The sequence below is a fragment of the Physella acuta genome, unplaced genomic scaffold (genome assembly GCF_028476545.2).
Source record: "Physella acuta isolate Inbredline_101_S28 unplaced genomic scaffold, ASM2847654v3 ptg000256l, whole genome shotgun sequence".
NCBI classification, from domain to species: Eukaryota; Metazoa; Mollusca; class Gastropoda; family Physidae; genus Physella; species Physella acuta.
Window position 1 is genome coordinate 96,234 of NW_026731775.1, and position 13,911 is coordinate 110,144.

Here is a 13,911-nt window from a genome sequence, read left to right on the forward strand (position 1 = left end):
ATGAGAGGTATAAAGATGTCAGTTTGAAGAAAAATAAATAATTTACATTACAATACGAATACTACTTCAAATTACACAGTTGTGTATAATCCTAACTGGATAATAGAAACATTGCCTTCTTTATTTTTTTTTTACAATGGCTAAATTTACACTGAACTCACATTAGTAGGGAGGAGGGGGTGAAAAGTCACAAATTTCACTTTTTAGGATCTATAGACAAGAATTGTGAAACTTTAACAATGCCAATTCACCAGATACTAGTTCCCATTTGAAATTCAACAAAGAAAAAAAGAAAAAAATATTTTACATGTTTTGTACCAAGTAGTGTTCTTTATTAATGACCGAGGTGAAAAGTCACACCAAATAAAAAGTTTGACTTTTCACCCCGTGGCCTGTGACATTTCACCCCAGCAAAGGGTTGTCATACAAAATGATCCACACTTTCGAATCAATTTCTCAAAAGTACAAACAATTAATCTAGACTGACGTTATTTTGGCTTGAGAAAACAAACATATGCATGAAAACACAAACATAATGAAAGATGCAAGCATACTTAGAGGATTACGTTGATTGAATTTCCCAATTTGTCAATGAAAAAAGTAGGCCTACATGTGGTACTGATCTTAGTTCCGGTTCAGAAAGTTAAAACAGGAAGTGAACTCCAAGCAGGGTAAACGACTAAAAGCCATTACATTTCTTCATGAAGGAATGAAAAAGTATGTTCTTTGAGGCAAAAACTTGCTGTGACTTTTCACCCCTATGACTTTTCACCCCTATGACTTTTCACCCCCTCCTTCCCCTACCTGTATGAAGTTTGGGAAGTAAAAGTATCTAAGCAACCCTTAAATAATATAGTAGAAATGTCTTTTCTCTGATGGGTCATTGGGGCAAAATGTTTGGATAAGAGAACTTATTAACACTTTTTTTCAGGTAATATTTACATTTTTGAAAAACTTAGTTTCGTAACGTAAAACAAATGTCTTCAGTACCCAGCTAAAAGGAACGAACAATTCTACTCTTGCTGTCCCGGAGAGCCATACCTGGACTTAACTTTCACCATAGTATTTGTGAGAAGATCAGCCTTCTATAACAACATTCTGATTCTGCCTTGCATTTTACTGACTTCCCTGACTCTGGTTTTGTTTTGGATACCCCCAGAGTCACCAGCAAAAATGATGTTAGGTGAGTTGTTTTAAATGGCACTTGCAGTGGCATAGACTGGTACATGTCAAACTATATATATATATATATATATATATATATATATATATATATATATATATATATATATATATATATATATATGTGTGTGTATATATAAAACAATGTGTGTCTGTCTGTTTCTTTGTATCTTTGTCTGTCACCACAACTACAACCAACATGCCTAAAGCCTGCCTAAACCATAGGCTACTTATAGTGATTGAAACCCCTGCTGTTTAATTTATCATTCTAAATCACTTTTTCCATTACAGTAATTATGTGTATGTTAGTGTTGGAGTATTTTATATTTAATATTTATATTTAATAAAATTAATTATCAAATTTAAGTTTAATATAAATTAAATCCACTTATAAAATATAATAAAACGTAATACATTTTTCATTTAAATACCATTTGAATGAATATTGAATATGTATGTTGTAAGATTATGTTGTGTTTTAACATCCGTCAACCAAATTTCAACACTTTTGTGACATTTTTCCATTTGTTGTTCTGCAGGTATCAACATTTTTGTAGCATTTTTCCTTTTGTTGTTACTGATGGAAGCAAACTTACCGCCAGCTGCAGCCAAAGTGCCTCTCTTAGGTAAGTCAAGGCTCAGGATTTTATACTGGGAGTTAGAGGGTTAATATCATTCAAAATGAATAGTTACTTGGTGCGCAGTAAAACGCGCAGCATATTACAACACAAAGACAGCAGCGGATACACTGTTTGAGAGTGTCAAAATTATGTTATAGTAAAAAAAAGGAAATTTTTCATACACATAAAAAGCTCCTTTAATATAGATAATTTAAATGCATAAAAGTGCAGCTAATGCACATTTACATGAGGTTTCACTACATAAGAAAGCAACACACATTACATTTTTAAATAAAGACAATTTTCGTCATGTAAGAAACATGTTCGGTTTTTTTAAAAATACTTTTATTTACATGACTTCAAAAAAAGTAGTTTACTGTGTAAATAAATGCGTAATAAATAAGATAAAGGCGATTACATGTTAAAAAAAATATCGAAGATGGATTTTCCGAATATATACAAATTGAAAAACAAATATGCTGTTCAGACCATTTTTAGCAACATTTATATACAATGTGTATAAAGGGAGGTAATACATAGTATGTGCAATTAAAAAACTTCGAAGTGGAGCAAGAGAAGGGGTCATGGGCGCAAAAACATTGAAATTGGGATGGGGGTGTGTGAGGGTTTTGGTTCAGTGATTTGAGTCTTTACAATGTTTATAGATTGTTTGATTGTTGAGTATGGGGTAGGGGCGGGCGGGAATGAAGTAAGCGAACTGCCTGTGGAGTGGTTCTGAAAGGGGGGGGGTTAGTAAAAAACCTGTCATATTGAGTTGTTTTGGGGTGATTTTGTCATTTTCTGAGTTTGAATGAGTTATAAGGTGAGGGGGGTACAGACCTACATTTTTAGCGCAATTTCCATACTGACAATTGCGATTATTAATTCGTTCTGGATGGATGTGTGTCCGCAGCTTTAAGTCGTATCTCCTCCTCAACGAAGCAATATCGAGGACTAGTTCCAAAAGCAAATATGTTAAGCAAGTTCCGAGGATGATTGTGGGCCAAAAAAAATCTCGGAATTCCTTCCTGGATTTCCCGGAAAAGCCAAAAAACCTCGGGGAAAAAAATGCAGTTTTTTGCCCATATCTCGGCAACCAGACCACTTAGCGACTTGAAACATTTACCAATCGATTCCTGCCATAATTTAGAACGATATTGCCGAAGAAAGTTTTCAAAAATATACTTTCGTTCGGTCAGAAAAAATTAATTAAGGAAATTGCGCTTAAATTGTCACTAGACTTTTTATTAACTTGTTTTAATAATAATCACAAATAACGTGATGTATGAGTTGTTTTTTAAAGCGTTTGATGCAAAACAGGTATTCCGGGTATATGGGTGGAGTCCTGGGGATGAACAAGCGATGTGTAGGTACGAATGGGGTGGGCCAGGCCAGGCCAGAAGACCAAAGCAGTGTCACGTGTTTTTTTTATGTTTTGGTGTTGCTAATAATGGTTTGCTAATTATCTTTGAATGCTTTCAGTGTCCAATCAATCAAGTCTTGTATTTGTCCAGCGAACTGTCCATAAGAAGCATGTTCCTTTTGAAACACCTAATTTTACTTGAGTCTTGACGGAATCAGTGAATTATCAATTACATAAATCAGCGGAAATTTAAAAACAGTTTGGTGTTGGTTTATTGAATAAAACTAACAGTTACCACAAAACTCAGTATTAACTTAATGGAAAATAATATACATAGTCATAATCTCTAATTTCTATTCAATGAAAAATGTAAGATAATTTTTTTTAGTAAATAAGAGATAAATTAGAGAAATCACCATTAGAGTTATTTTCTTTTAAAATTATCTCCCCTATGACAAACAAATTCATATTATTTCATTATCTTCAGTCTTATTTAACTACTTTAACTAAAAAATCGAAAGGAATTTAAAAAAAACCACTAATAATTATCATATAAGTCAGTTCTGACTTTACAAAAAGTAATACACAGTCTTAACATATAGACTATTAATTTCATTAAAACCTTCCATATAATTAAAACAGAAAAACAAAAACATGTTGCCTTGCAACACAATGTTACTTGCAACCTTACCCTCTGTGTCAACTTGCCCCACAACAAAATTTAACAGATTTTTTCTTTAAAAAGGACTGAAGAAAAAAAAATTATGGTACTAAAGTACAAACAATAGCAAAAATATTTTTATAAAATATTTGTTTGCTCGCCAAAATTCCTAAAATTTAAAACCCAATTTGCTTTTGGTGTAGAACAAAATGTGCAAGAAGCTTTTAAAATTATAGTGATTTTAGGTTTATTTTCATTTTACCAATGTATGTTTATTTTTATGTAAGGATCTTCACAATAATTTCGAATTTTATTTAAATAATCCACTCTTGGCTGTAAGACACTTGTATCAACATTTAGCCCAATATATAAATAATTATATATATATACTAGGCATACTGCCTAGCTTCGCTTAGGTTTTTAAAAACATTTGAGAATTTGAATACTTAATTATTTAGCGATGGTTTGGGTGTGGAGTGCTTAAATTTAAACAGTAATGCTAACTTTAGAAAAAATGTTGTTTGTTGTTTAAATTCCGTTCTCAGATAAATATGGGAAAGTGCGCAATGTATAACTAAAATGGAATTAGAACTACACAGGTTGCATGAACAGTATATCTCATAATTTATGTTACAATGCCTTTTGAAATTAATTAATTAATTTAATTAGGAAACGTAACTGAATTAACAACTTAATTTTGTACCAAAACAAATGCTATACTTCGTCATTTTCTGTTTCTGTTTAAAATAGTATACAATTATTTGAAAAATAATAATTTTAAAAACGTTACCTCCCTTGAAAACTGAACGTATGACGTATTTCTTTGTTTATTTTTTTTAACAAACAGTTGCTATGCTTATATAAGAAATTACGGTATATGAACATATTTAACGACTATAATGGCTGTTTCCGACGGGAATAAAGTTTTTTTGTTACCCTCCAGGGTCGGTCTACGACGTCACATAATATTAAGGGGATCTTTCGTAAATTTATTTATGTATATCTCATATAAGGAGAATTTCACTCACGATCATCTTTTAGCCCTCGTCGAGGGCTTTGAGTCTGACCAACAGTTTTTCCATACGGCCTAGTCATCTATAGTAGTGTATGCAAAAACTTAGCACGATGTACGGACGTAAAGTAACCTAAAAATTGTGTTAAAATTTCCCGGTTTTTGCCATAAAATACAAAGATTATATAGGGAATTACAACTGGTCAGTTTTGACCCCTTTACGAAGTTTTCCCAGATATGCCGAGTTTTTTGTGACACCCCAAGGCGTTCTCCTACCACCTCACAAAATATCAAGGGGGGTCGTCGGAGGAAATTTTTTTTCGTAATAGAGCTCATATAAAGAGAATTTCACTCGCGGTCACTTTTTAGCCCTCGTCGAGGGCTTTGAGTGTAACCGACAGTTTTCCCTAAAGGTCAAGCCATTGACCTAGGAGCATGCAAAAAATTAGCCAGATATACTGAGCTTAAGTACCCTAAAGTCTGCGTTGAAATGACCCTCTGTTTTTCCCATAAAATACAAAGATTATATAGGGAAATACAACTGGTCAGTTTTGACCGCTTTACGAAGTTTTCCCAGATATGCCGAGTTTTTTATGAAACCCCTAGGTGTTCTTCTACCACCTCACAAAATATCAAGGGGGGTCGTCGGAGGAAATTTTTTTTCGTAATAGAGCTCATATAAAGAGAATTTCACTCGCGGTCACTTTTTAGCCCTCGTCGAGGGCTTTGAGTGTAACCGACAGTTTTCCCTAAAGGTCAAGCCATTGACCTAGGAGCATGCAAAAAATTAGCCAGATATACTGAGCTTAAGTACCCTAAAGTCTGCGTTGAAATGACCCTCTGTTTTTCCCATAAAATACAAAGATTATATAGGGAAATACAACTGGTCAGTTTTGACCGCTTTACGAAGTTTTCCCAGATATGCCGAGTTTTTTGTGACACTCCTAGGTGTTCTTCTACCACCTCACAAAATATCAAGGGGGGTCGTTGGAGGAAATTTTTTTTCGTAATAGAGCTCATATAAAGAGAATTTCACTCGCGGTCACTTTTTAGCCCTCGTCGAGGGCTTTGAGTGTAACCGACAGTTTTCCCTAAAGGTCAAGCCATTGACCTAGGAGCATGCAAAAAATTAGCCAGATATACTGAGCTTAAGTACCCTAAAGTCTGCGTTGAAATGACCCTCTGTTTTCCCCATAAAATACAAAGATTATATAGGGAAATACAACTGGTCAGTTTTGACCGCTTTACGAAGTTTTCCCAGATATGCCGAGTTTTTTGTGACACCCCTAGGTGTTCTTCTACCACCTCACAAAGTATCAAGGGGGGTCGTCGGAGGAAATTTTTTTTCGTAATAGAGCTCATATAAAGAGAATTTCACTCGCGGTCACTTTTTAGCCCTCGTCGAGGGCTTTGAGTGTAACCGACAGTTTTCCCTAAAGGTCAAGCCATTGTCCTAGGAACATGCAAAAAATTAGCCAGATATACTGAGATTAAGTACCCTAAAGTCTGCGTTGAAATGACCCTCTGTTTTTCCCATAAAATACAAAGATTATATAGGGAAATACAACTGGTCAGTTTTGACCGCTTTACGAAGTTTTCCCAGATATGCCGAGTTTTTTGTGACACCCCTAGGTGTTCTTCTACCACCTCACAAAATATCAAGGGGGGTCGTCGGAGGAAATTTTGTTTCCTAATAGAGCTCATATAAAGAGCATTTCACTCGCGGTCAGTTTATAGCCCTCGTCGAGGGCTTTGAGTGTAACCGACAGTTTTCCCTAAAGGTCAAGCCATTGTCCTAGGAACATGCAAAAAATTAGCCAGATATACTGAGATTAAGTACCCTAAAGTCTGCGTTGAAATGACCCTCTGTTTTTCCCATAAAATACAAAGATTATATAGGGAAATACAACTGGTCAGTTTTGACCGCTTTACGAAGTTTTCCCAGATATGCCGAGTTTTTTGTGACACCCCTAGGTGTTCTTCTACCACCTCACAAAATATCAAGGGGGGTCGTCGGAGGAAATTTTTTTTCGTAATAGAGCTCATATAAAGAGAATTTCACTCGCGGTCACTTTTTAGCCCTCGTCGAGGGCTTTGAGTGTAACCGACAGTTTTCCCTAAAGGTCAAGCCATTGACCTAGGAGCATGCAAAAAATTAGCCAGATATACTGAGCTTAAGTACCCTAAAGTCTGCGTTGAAATGACCCTCTGTTTTTCCCATAAAATACAAAGATTATATAGGGAAATACAACTGGTCAGTTTTGACCGCTTTACGAAGTTTTCCCAGATATGCCGAGTTTTTTGTGACACTCCTAGGTGTTCTTCTACCACCTCACAAAATATCAAGGGGGGTCGTCGGAGGAAATTTGTTTTCGTAATAGAGCTCATATAAAGAGAATTTCACTCGCGGTCACTTTTTAGCCCTCGTCAAGGGTTTTGAGTGAGACCGACAGGTCTGCCCTACGGTCAAGCCATTTACCTATAAACATGCCAAAAATTAGCCAGATGTAAAGAGGGTAAGTGCCCTAAAATCCGTTTTGAAATGACCCTCTGTTTTTCCCATAAAATACAAAGATTATATAGGGAAATACGACTGGTCAGTTTTGACCCATTTCCCGATTTTTCCCGGACATGGCGAGTTTTTTGTGACACCCCAAGGCGTTCTCCTACTACCTCACAAAATTTCAAGGGGGGTCGTCGGAGGAAATTTTTTTTCGTAATATAGCCCATATAAGGCGCCGGTCAGTCGAGGTCAGTTTTGACCCCCTCTCCGTAGACTTTTCGGCCAACCGTCACCGGCCCTCGTGTTCTATCGCCAGAAGGCACCATCGTGCCAAATTTGACGCGCCTGCGGCGCCGGGAAGTGCCCTATCGGGCACTTGACCACTTTGCTTTATATATATAGATATATATATATATATATATATATATATATATATATATATATATATATATATATATATATATATATATATATATATTTATACTTTTTTTTCAGAGAACTAGTTTTGTATTTTGTAAAAACACTTTTAAAAATTGACAAGGCTGTAATGTTGCATTAAAAAAAAACTTTGTACATTTTCAGGGATCTACTATTGCACGAATATGATCCTCATCACTTTATCATGTTTTCTCAACATTTTGGTTGTACATTTTTCATTTTATGGCGCCAGGCGGTCACTTCCCCATTGCCTGAGAATGGTGAGTAAAAGGTTAAAATCATATGCATTGAGATCTGTTGTAAAGAATTTCTTGTGAATTAGTTTTTAGGTACAGCCAGTCTCAAAATGAGGGGTGGGGTGTTATAGGGGCATAATTTTATGACATCTTTTAAACATATATTTTACACCAGTGTTTCTGTCAGAAATTTTTCCCCTATTGCTGAAAATGATTAAAGTATATATCTTCTATTTCTATTTAGGAAAAATTCATATTTTTAAAAATCTTAATCCAATTTCATTTATCTTATTTTTTGGGTGATTTTTACATCTAGTGAAGGTTGGCATTGAACTTTTTTTTGTAAATTTTGTAAGCTGCTGTTTTCCCCAATAATATTATCCAAAAAGTAATTATTTATCCAGGTTATTCATTATTTTGCTATTATATACACTTAGATCTATGTGATAAAATATTTAGTCAAAAAGCTTTATTTCGAGTTTTCTCCACTTTGTCACTTGTTATAGAACTCTGGGAAAACATTGCAACGCAAAATGTGCAAAGTGTTTGGATGTACTTTAATTCTTTAAAAAAGTGTAAAAGTTTTAAAATTGTTTTCAAAGAAAATCAAATGATTAATAAATTTTAAAAGTAAAAATCATTTTGTAAGATATAAAAATTTCTTTCTGTCATAGAGAAGTCTACTGTTATTTGTCATATCTACTAATCTACTACTAGTTACTTTGATAGCCTACTTAGACTTAGCATTGTTTTCAATTATAATTTTTGATTCTACTTTGTACCTAAAAATTGTTCACTTGTTAAAAATGTATAAATTGGCCCCAAATAAATACAATATTATAATGTTTAAAGTATTTTAAACATAATACAATTGAAAAAAAAAGCATATATCTTAAATTTGTTATGAAATGTGTTTTTACTACTGGTACCCCCTTAAATTTAAAAGATAGTTTAAGATATATTTAAGATACCCTTTTGCCACCCAAAAGAGATGCCTGAAATAAACTCTAGTACACAGGAATATGAAGTGTTAACCTTTTTTTAATAGTTAATTTATTATGATTATTAGACATAGAATCTATAATTCACATGCCTAAAAGCAACATAACTCAGAAGTAGGTGCAATAATAATGTTAAGACAAGTTTCACACTACTTTAAATTCTGGATATGAGTTGTATAAAACTATTTTTCTCTCAAAACTTAGCAGCTAAAAAGATCTTTCTCACACAACTTTAAACTTTAAATTCTGGACTTTACAAAACTGTTTTTTAGCAATTAAACAAATATCTTTCAGGTGATGTTTGAATTCTTCGCCAAGGTTCTCTGCATGGACAACCTTGTAAGCCAATTCCGTGATAAGACAATTACAGAGTTGACCTCCCGTTTAGTAGGGGACAGGGTCCCATTCCTCGGCATGCCCCTCAATGGTGACAAAAGCAGTAAATGGGTAAGAGGTGGGGACACCATATCATCGACAGCAGAACAGCCTCAAATCAGCGCCCCACCACAAATCGAAAACGAACAGCAAACTCTCCAGCTGAAAGTAATAAACCACCACATGACAGAACTCATGGACTTTCTGAAAATCTACAAGGCTCGGCTGACCAACAAGGATAAAAAAGATCGTGTAGCGCAGGAGTGGAAGGCGCTCAGCTTGATATTTGATCGCATATTTTTCTTCTTGTACCTAACTACTATCATCACCTCCCTGTGTGTTTTCATGCCGATGATAATGAAACCGGAAGAACCAGCACAAAATCAAACAAGTGAGAACTGAGTTCTTTTAATTTCCAAAATGTATTTATTTATTATAAATATTAGGTAAGTTTGTTAAAGAAAAATAAATTTTTGTATTCTTTAATGATTTTGAATTTATCGTACGAAATTGTTATTTTCAAACTCTCATGTAGCTGGCATTCATGTAATGTTTCATTTCTCTTCATTATCATTAACATTTAAATTGATTTGTGAGAAATTCTCAGTAGGCCTTCATGAAAACAAACATAGCATTTATTTGCTTGATTGATGTGTTCTTATTCATCAGCTTCCTTAATAAAAACTCTTGCGTGTAAAACTATTCTGTTTACCATTAGTAGCCTACATCATGCATTGCCAGAATGTATGAAGCTACTAGTTTGATCTTGCTGGGGGAACGGGGTCACAGTGTCATAATTCTCACCACTATAGCATGTCACCATGGTGATGTAAACATTGAATAAATATGGTAATGAATATTTAGGCCCGCATTTCAATGATTTGGCCTATTATTAATTACATGACTTTTTTTTACTAAATTAAAACAAAAAAATACAATTTCTAGTTAGCTCTAAAACAAATGTTTAGATAAATTTAGACATTTTTTTTTCTGTAACATCTCGTTATTAGATCACACCAAATATGATAAGGATGAGTACTTTCTCCTGATGTGAAATAATAAAAAAACAAACACATTCAATTCTTACGCTATTAAGTTCTATATATCATTAGCAGTTTCCAATGTCATAGATTTTAGCAAAGTTTTCAATGATTTTGTTTTATTGATAAACAGAAACTTTAACTTTGACCTGCCCATGTCTAGCCATACACAGAATTAAATCTTTAATTAGTGAAACAAAAAGAAACCAGTATGAACTTACTTTAGCTGTTTTATTTAAAACTCAAAATAAACTTAATGGTATTTTTGTTTTAGGTTTCAACACATGTAGATGAAACTAAAGTAACAAAAAAAAAATTAAGTTGACATTTTAAAATGATTAAGAGTGTAACTATATATCACCTTCATACTAATATTCTATTATTATTATGAAGCATGTGAATCCTAGCAAGCACTCTTATGAGTCCTTTTCTCTCCATTGATTAATAATTCATAATGTCTACGCTCTAAGAGCCTCTAATAAAAGCCCTTTATTTGAATCTCTACAGAGTGTATGCTTGGTAGCCTGTTTATTTATTATGTGAAACAGTGACTGAAAGATATTTCTTTTGTTAAAAAAACTCTCAAATGTAGGGCCATAGGTCAAGAGAATGTAAACTTTGGAGTCACAGCTTTCTGGGCACGTTGGCCGTTTAATAGAATGATGAAATGGTCTGCTGAAGTGTAAATAAAAATATAAACAGCTATAAATAACGAAACAATTTGATGTATATCTTAAAAACTGCTGTCTTTGAGAATATAGTTTAAAAATTAATAAAACAATATTTTTAATAACAAGCTTTCTGTATGCACTAAAAACAGGATTTTTTTTTTAAATTTGTAAAAATGAACTACTATTTAAATAACTAAATAGAAAAGCAATTTAGTAAAGCTATTTAATACATGAGATAGAAACTCAATCTTTTCTTTTTAGTTATTTAGATAGTTGTGCATAACTTTTTTTTTTATTATTTCTTATTTTTAAATTACCTTTTGAATTTCAATAGAATTAAATTGCAGACAATGTCTGTACAAAAGCGTGTAAGATTATTACTTTATATAGGAAACAATTAATTTTTAAAATTAATTAAAAGTCTTGTCAAGTCAACTTTTATGTCCTGTTACATTGGCATCTGGTCTTGACAGTAGTGTCAAGTTTGAAAGAAAATAGGTAGAAGTGGTCAAAATTTTGCTCACAAGTTTTGGTAAAAGACATGTATTGGCTGTCCTATTTATGGGCTAGCACATACGCCTAGTTTAAAGCTGTTATTTTTATTTCTTCTTCACAAAATTGTGAGATTATGAATGAGTCGCTACTTTAATTGTTTGAAAAGAAGCTTAAACATTATAAGTAAATTAATAAATCTGAAGATGAGATAACATCGGCTGGGCAGGCACCAAATTTTTAAAAAATGTATCAATGGAGGCATCAAGAGCTTTTGGCTTTTAGGAGGAGAGACTCAGTAACACAAAGTTGAGAAGAAACTGCTACTTTAACTTGAATAAGCATATATGTATTCTAAATATATATGGCTACAAAAATGACTTGATTGTAACTCTTAGAGTATAAAAGAATTTTTTAGTACACCAAACTTTTTTGTACAGGAAAAAACAAATAAAAATAGGTGAAAAGCACACTAGACACAGTACAGACCCACTATATAGATATATAGACTATTTCAATTACTGCTTGTCTTTGTATGTGATAAAGTGTTTAACTATGCATTTCCAGTTTCACAGGTGCCACAAGCACCATCTCATGCCTGTAAATCATCCTCATTTTTCAAAGATAGAAATATTGGAAAGAATTTTTACGTAACATTAAAAGGATTAACATTTGATGCCATATGTTTCATATATTTATAACAAACATATCTGCATGGAGCTCTTGCAGCAGATGTGGTACCCTTGCAGTTTTATGTTTTTATTTAAAATAGTTTAAGCTTGAGTTTATTGTATGTTTATAGTGTACACATTTCATAATCATAACTCATTCATCCACCTTTTAATAACAATACCACTATCTTTTTTATCCTTCTTTGAATGCTATCATTAATAATATGCTGTGTTCAATTTTAAAATGTACACGTGGGACTGAATGTATTCTATTTTTGAAAACATCACAGTTTTTATTAATATACAAAACATAACATTTAAAATAAGAGTCATGAATTCATGCAGACTAATTTGTTGATGGATATTTTCAGACATTAATTTACCATTTTAGTTTATTTTCTCTCAGGTAGACCACTTACTAAGTTTTAATGTATACAAATCTTAAACTTTTAGGTTTTGTAATACCACACACAAATAAACAAAACAACAGTTAAAAAAATGTGTGTAAAAGAATAAAGCTTTAGATGATACAAGACATTTTTTTAACTGCATAATGGTCCTATGGGATTGTATGGTGGATGGTAGAACATTTGGCTGCTAGCACCAAGGACTCTAGTTCGGATCTTGGTTCGGACTTGAAACTGAAGAATGTCACAGAGTCCACCCAGCTTTAATGGGTACCTGACTTATGTTGGGGAAAGTAAACACAGCTGGGCATAGTTCTGACCACACCATCCCTTTATATGCAGAGGTCAAAATACATTTGAACTGTACTTCATCTGCCAATGGGTCGCTAGGCCTAAATAGGAACTTTACTTACATAATGGTCCTATTTAGATCCAAACTATAATAATGCAGATTCATCAATCAGATTACAAAGTAAGCTCATTTGTCATAGGCCTAGATTAAACAGAAAATTACTTTTCACCATTAACATAAGCATGCACTTAATTGTTCTTACGTGCCTCACTGTATGTAGTTACTTGCTTATTGCACTAACTGATAACTGGTTTAGCTGTAAGAGTGTTACCAAGTGGGACAGTTCAGTTTGATAATGTTATTGATATTAATCACACTCCAGTGAATGCCGTGTCTGTTATATAAATATATATTTGCTGTATATAAATAAATGCACATTTTAAAATAGAACTGTTTTAAGCAAGTATAATAATTTGTGTCGATTTCAACATTATTGTGTTAAAACCATAAAATCACATTTTAAAGGCGATCTTAAAATTTTTTTTATCGCTGAAGATGATAATAAAATATATAGGCCTATAACATTAAAAATGAAGCTGTCTAGAAAGTACCTACAAAAAACTGAATTGACTTTAAATTAAGATTTTAATATTTTTAAGATTTCTTCAATTTATTGTTAAGATAAAACAATGCACCACCCCTTTCCCCACTAAGTATTTTAATTTGTATTCAATTCATGTGGTAAAAATTATTGTCTAGCATAATTTTATTGCTAGCTCATTTTTGAAATGTAAAATCTTTCATTGGAATCTTCACAGTGTTATTTTAATGGATATGTATATATTTGTGATAAAAACGATATAGTTCTTAGAGCTAAATATGTACAATTTACCCTCTAAATATGTCTATGCATACTGGGTTATCAAAAATATTTTTTTATTTGAATT

General features: G+C 32.9%; 1 protein-coding gene across 1 annotated transcript in view; it reads left to right on the forward strand.

Annotated features, from left to right (window-relative positions):
* The window catches only part of LOC131938712 (neuronal acetylcholine receptor subunit beta-3), a 60,622-nt gene extending 50,160 nt beyond the window's left edge, over nt 1-10,462 (forward strand). Inside the window, exons 7-10 of the mRNA XM_059296843.1 lie at nt 988-1,183; nt 1,722-1,808; nt 7,924-8,039; nt 9,311-10,462. Coding sequence (XP_059152826.1) covers nt 988-1,183; nt 1,722-1,808; nt 7,924-8,039; nt 9,311-9,793 — 882 coding nt within the window. The 3' untranslated portion in view covers nt 9,794-10,462. The remainder of the gene's footprint in view (nt 1-987; nt 1,184-1,721; nt 1,809-7,923; nt 8,040-9,310) is intronic.
* Nucleotides 10,463-13,911: the final 3,449 nt, after the last annotated feature.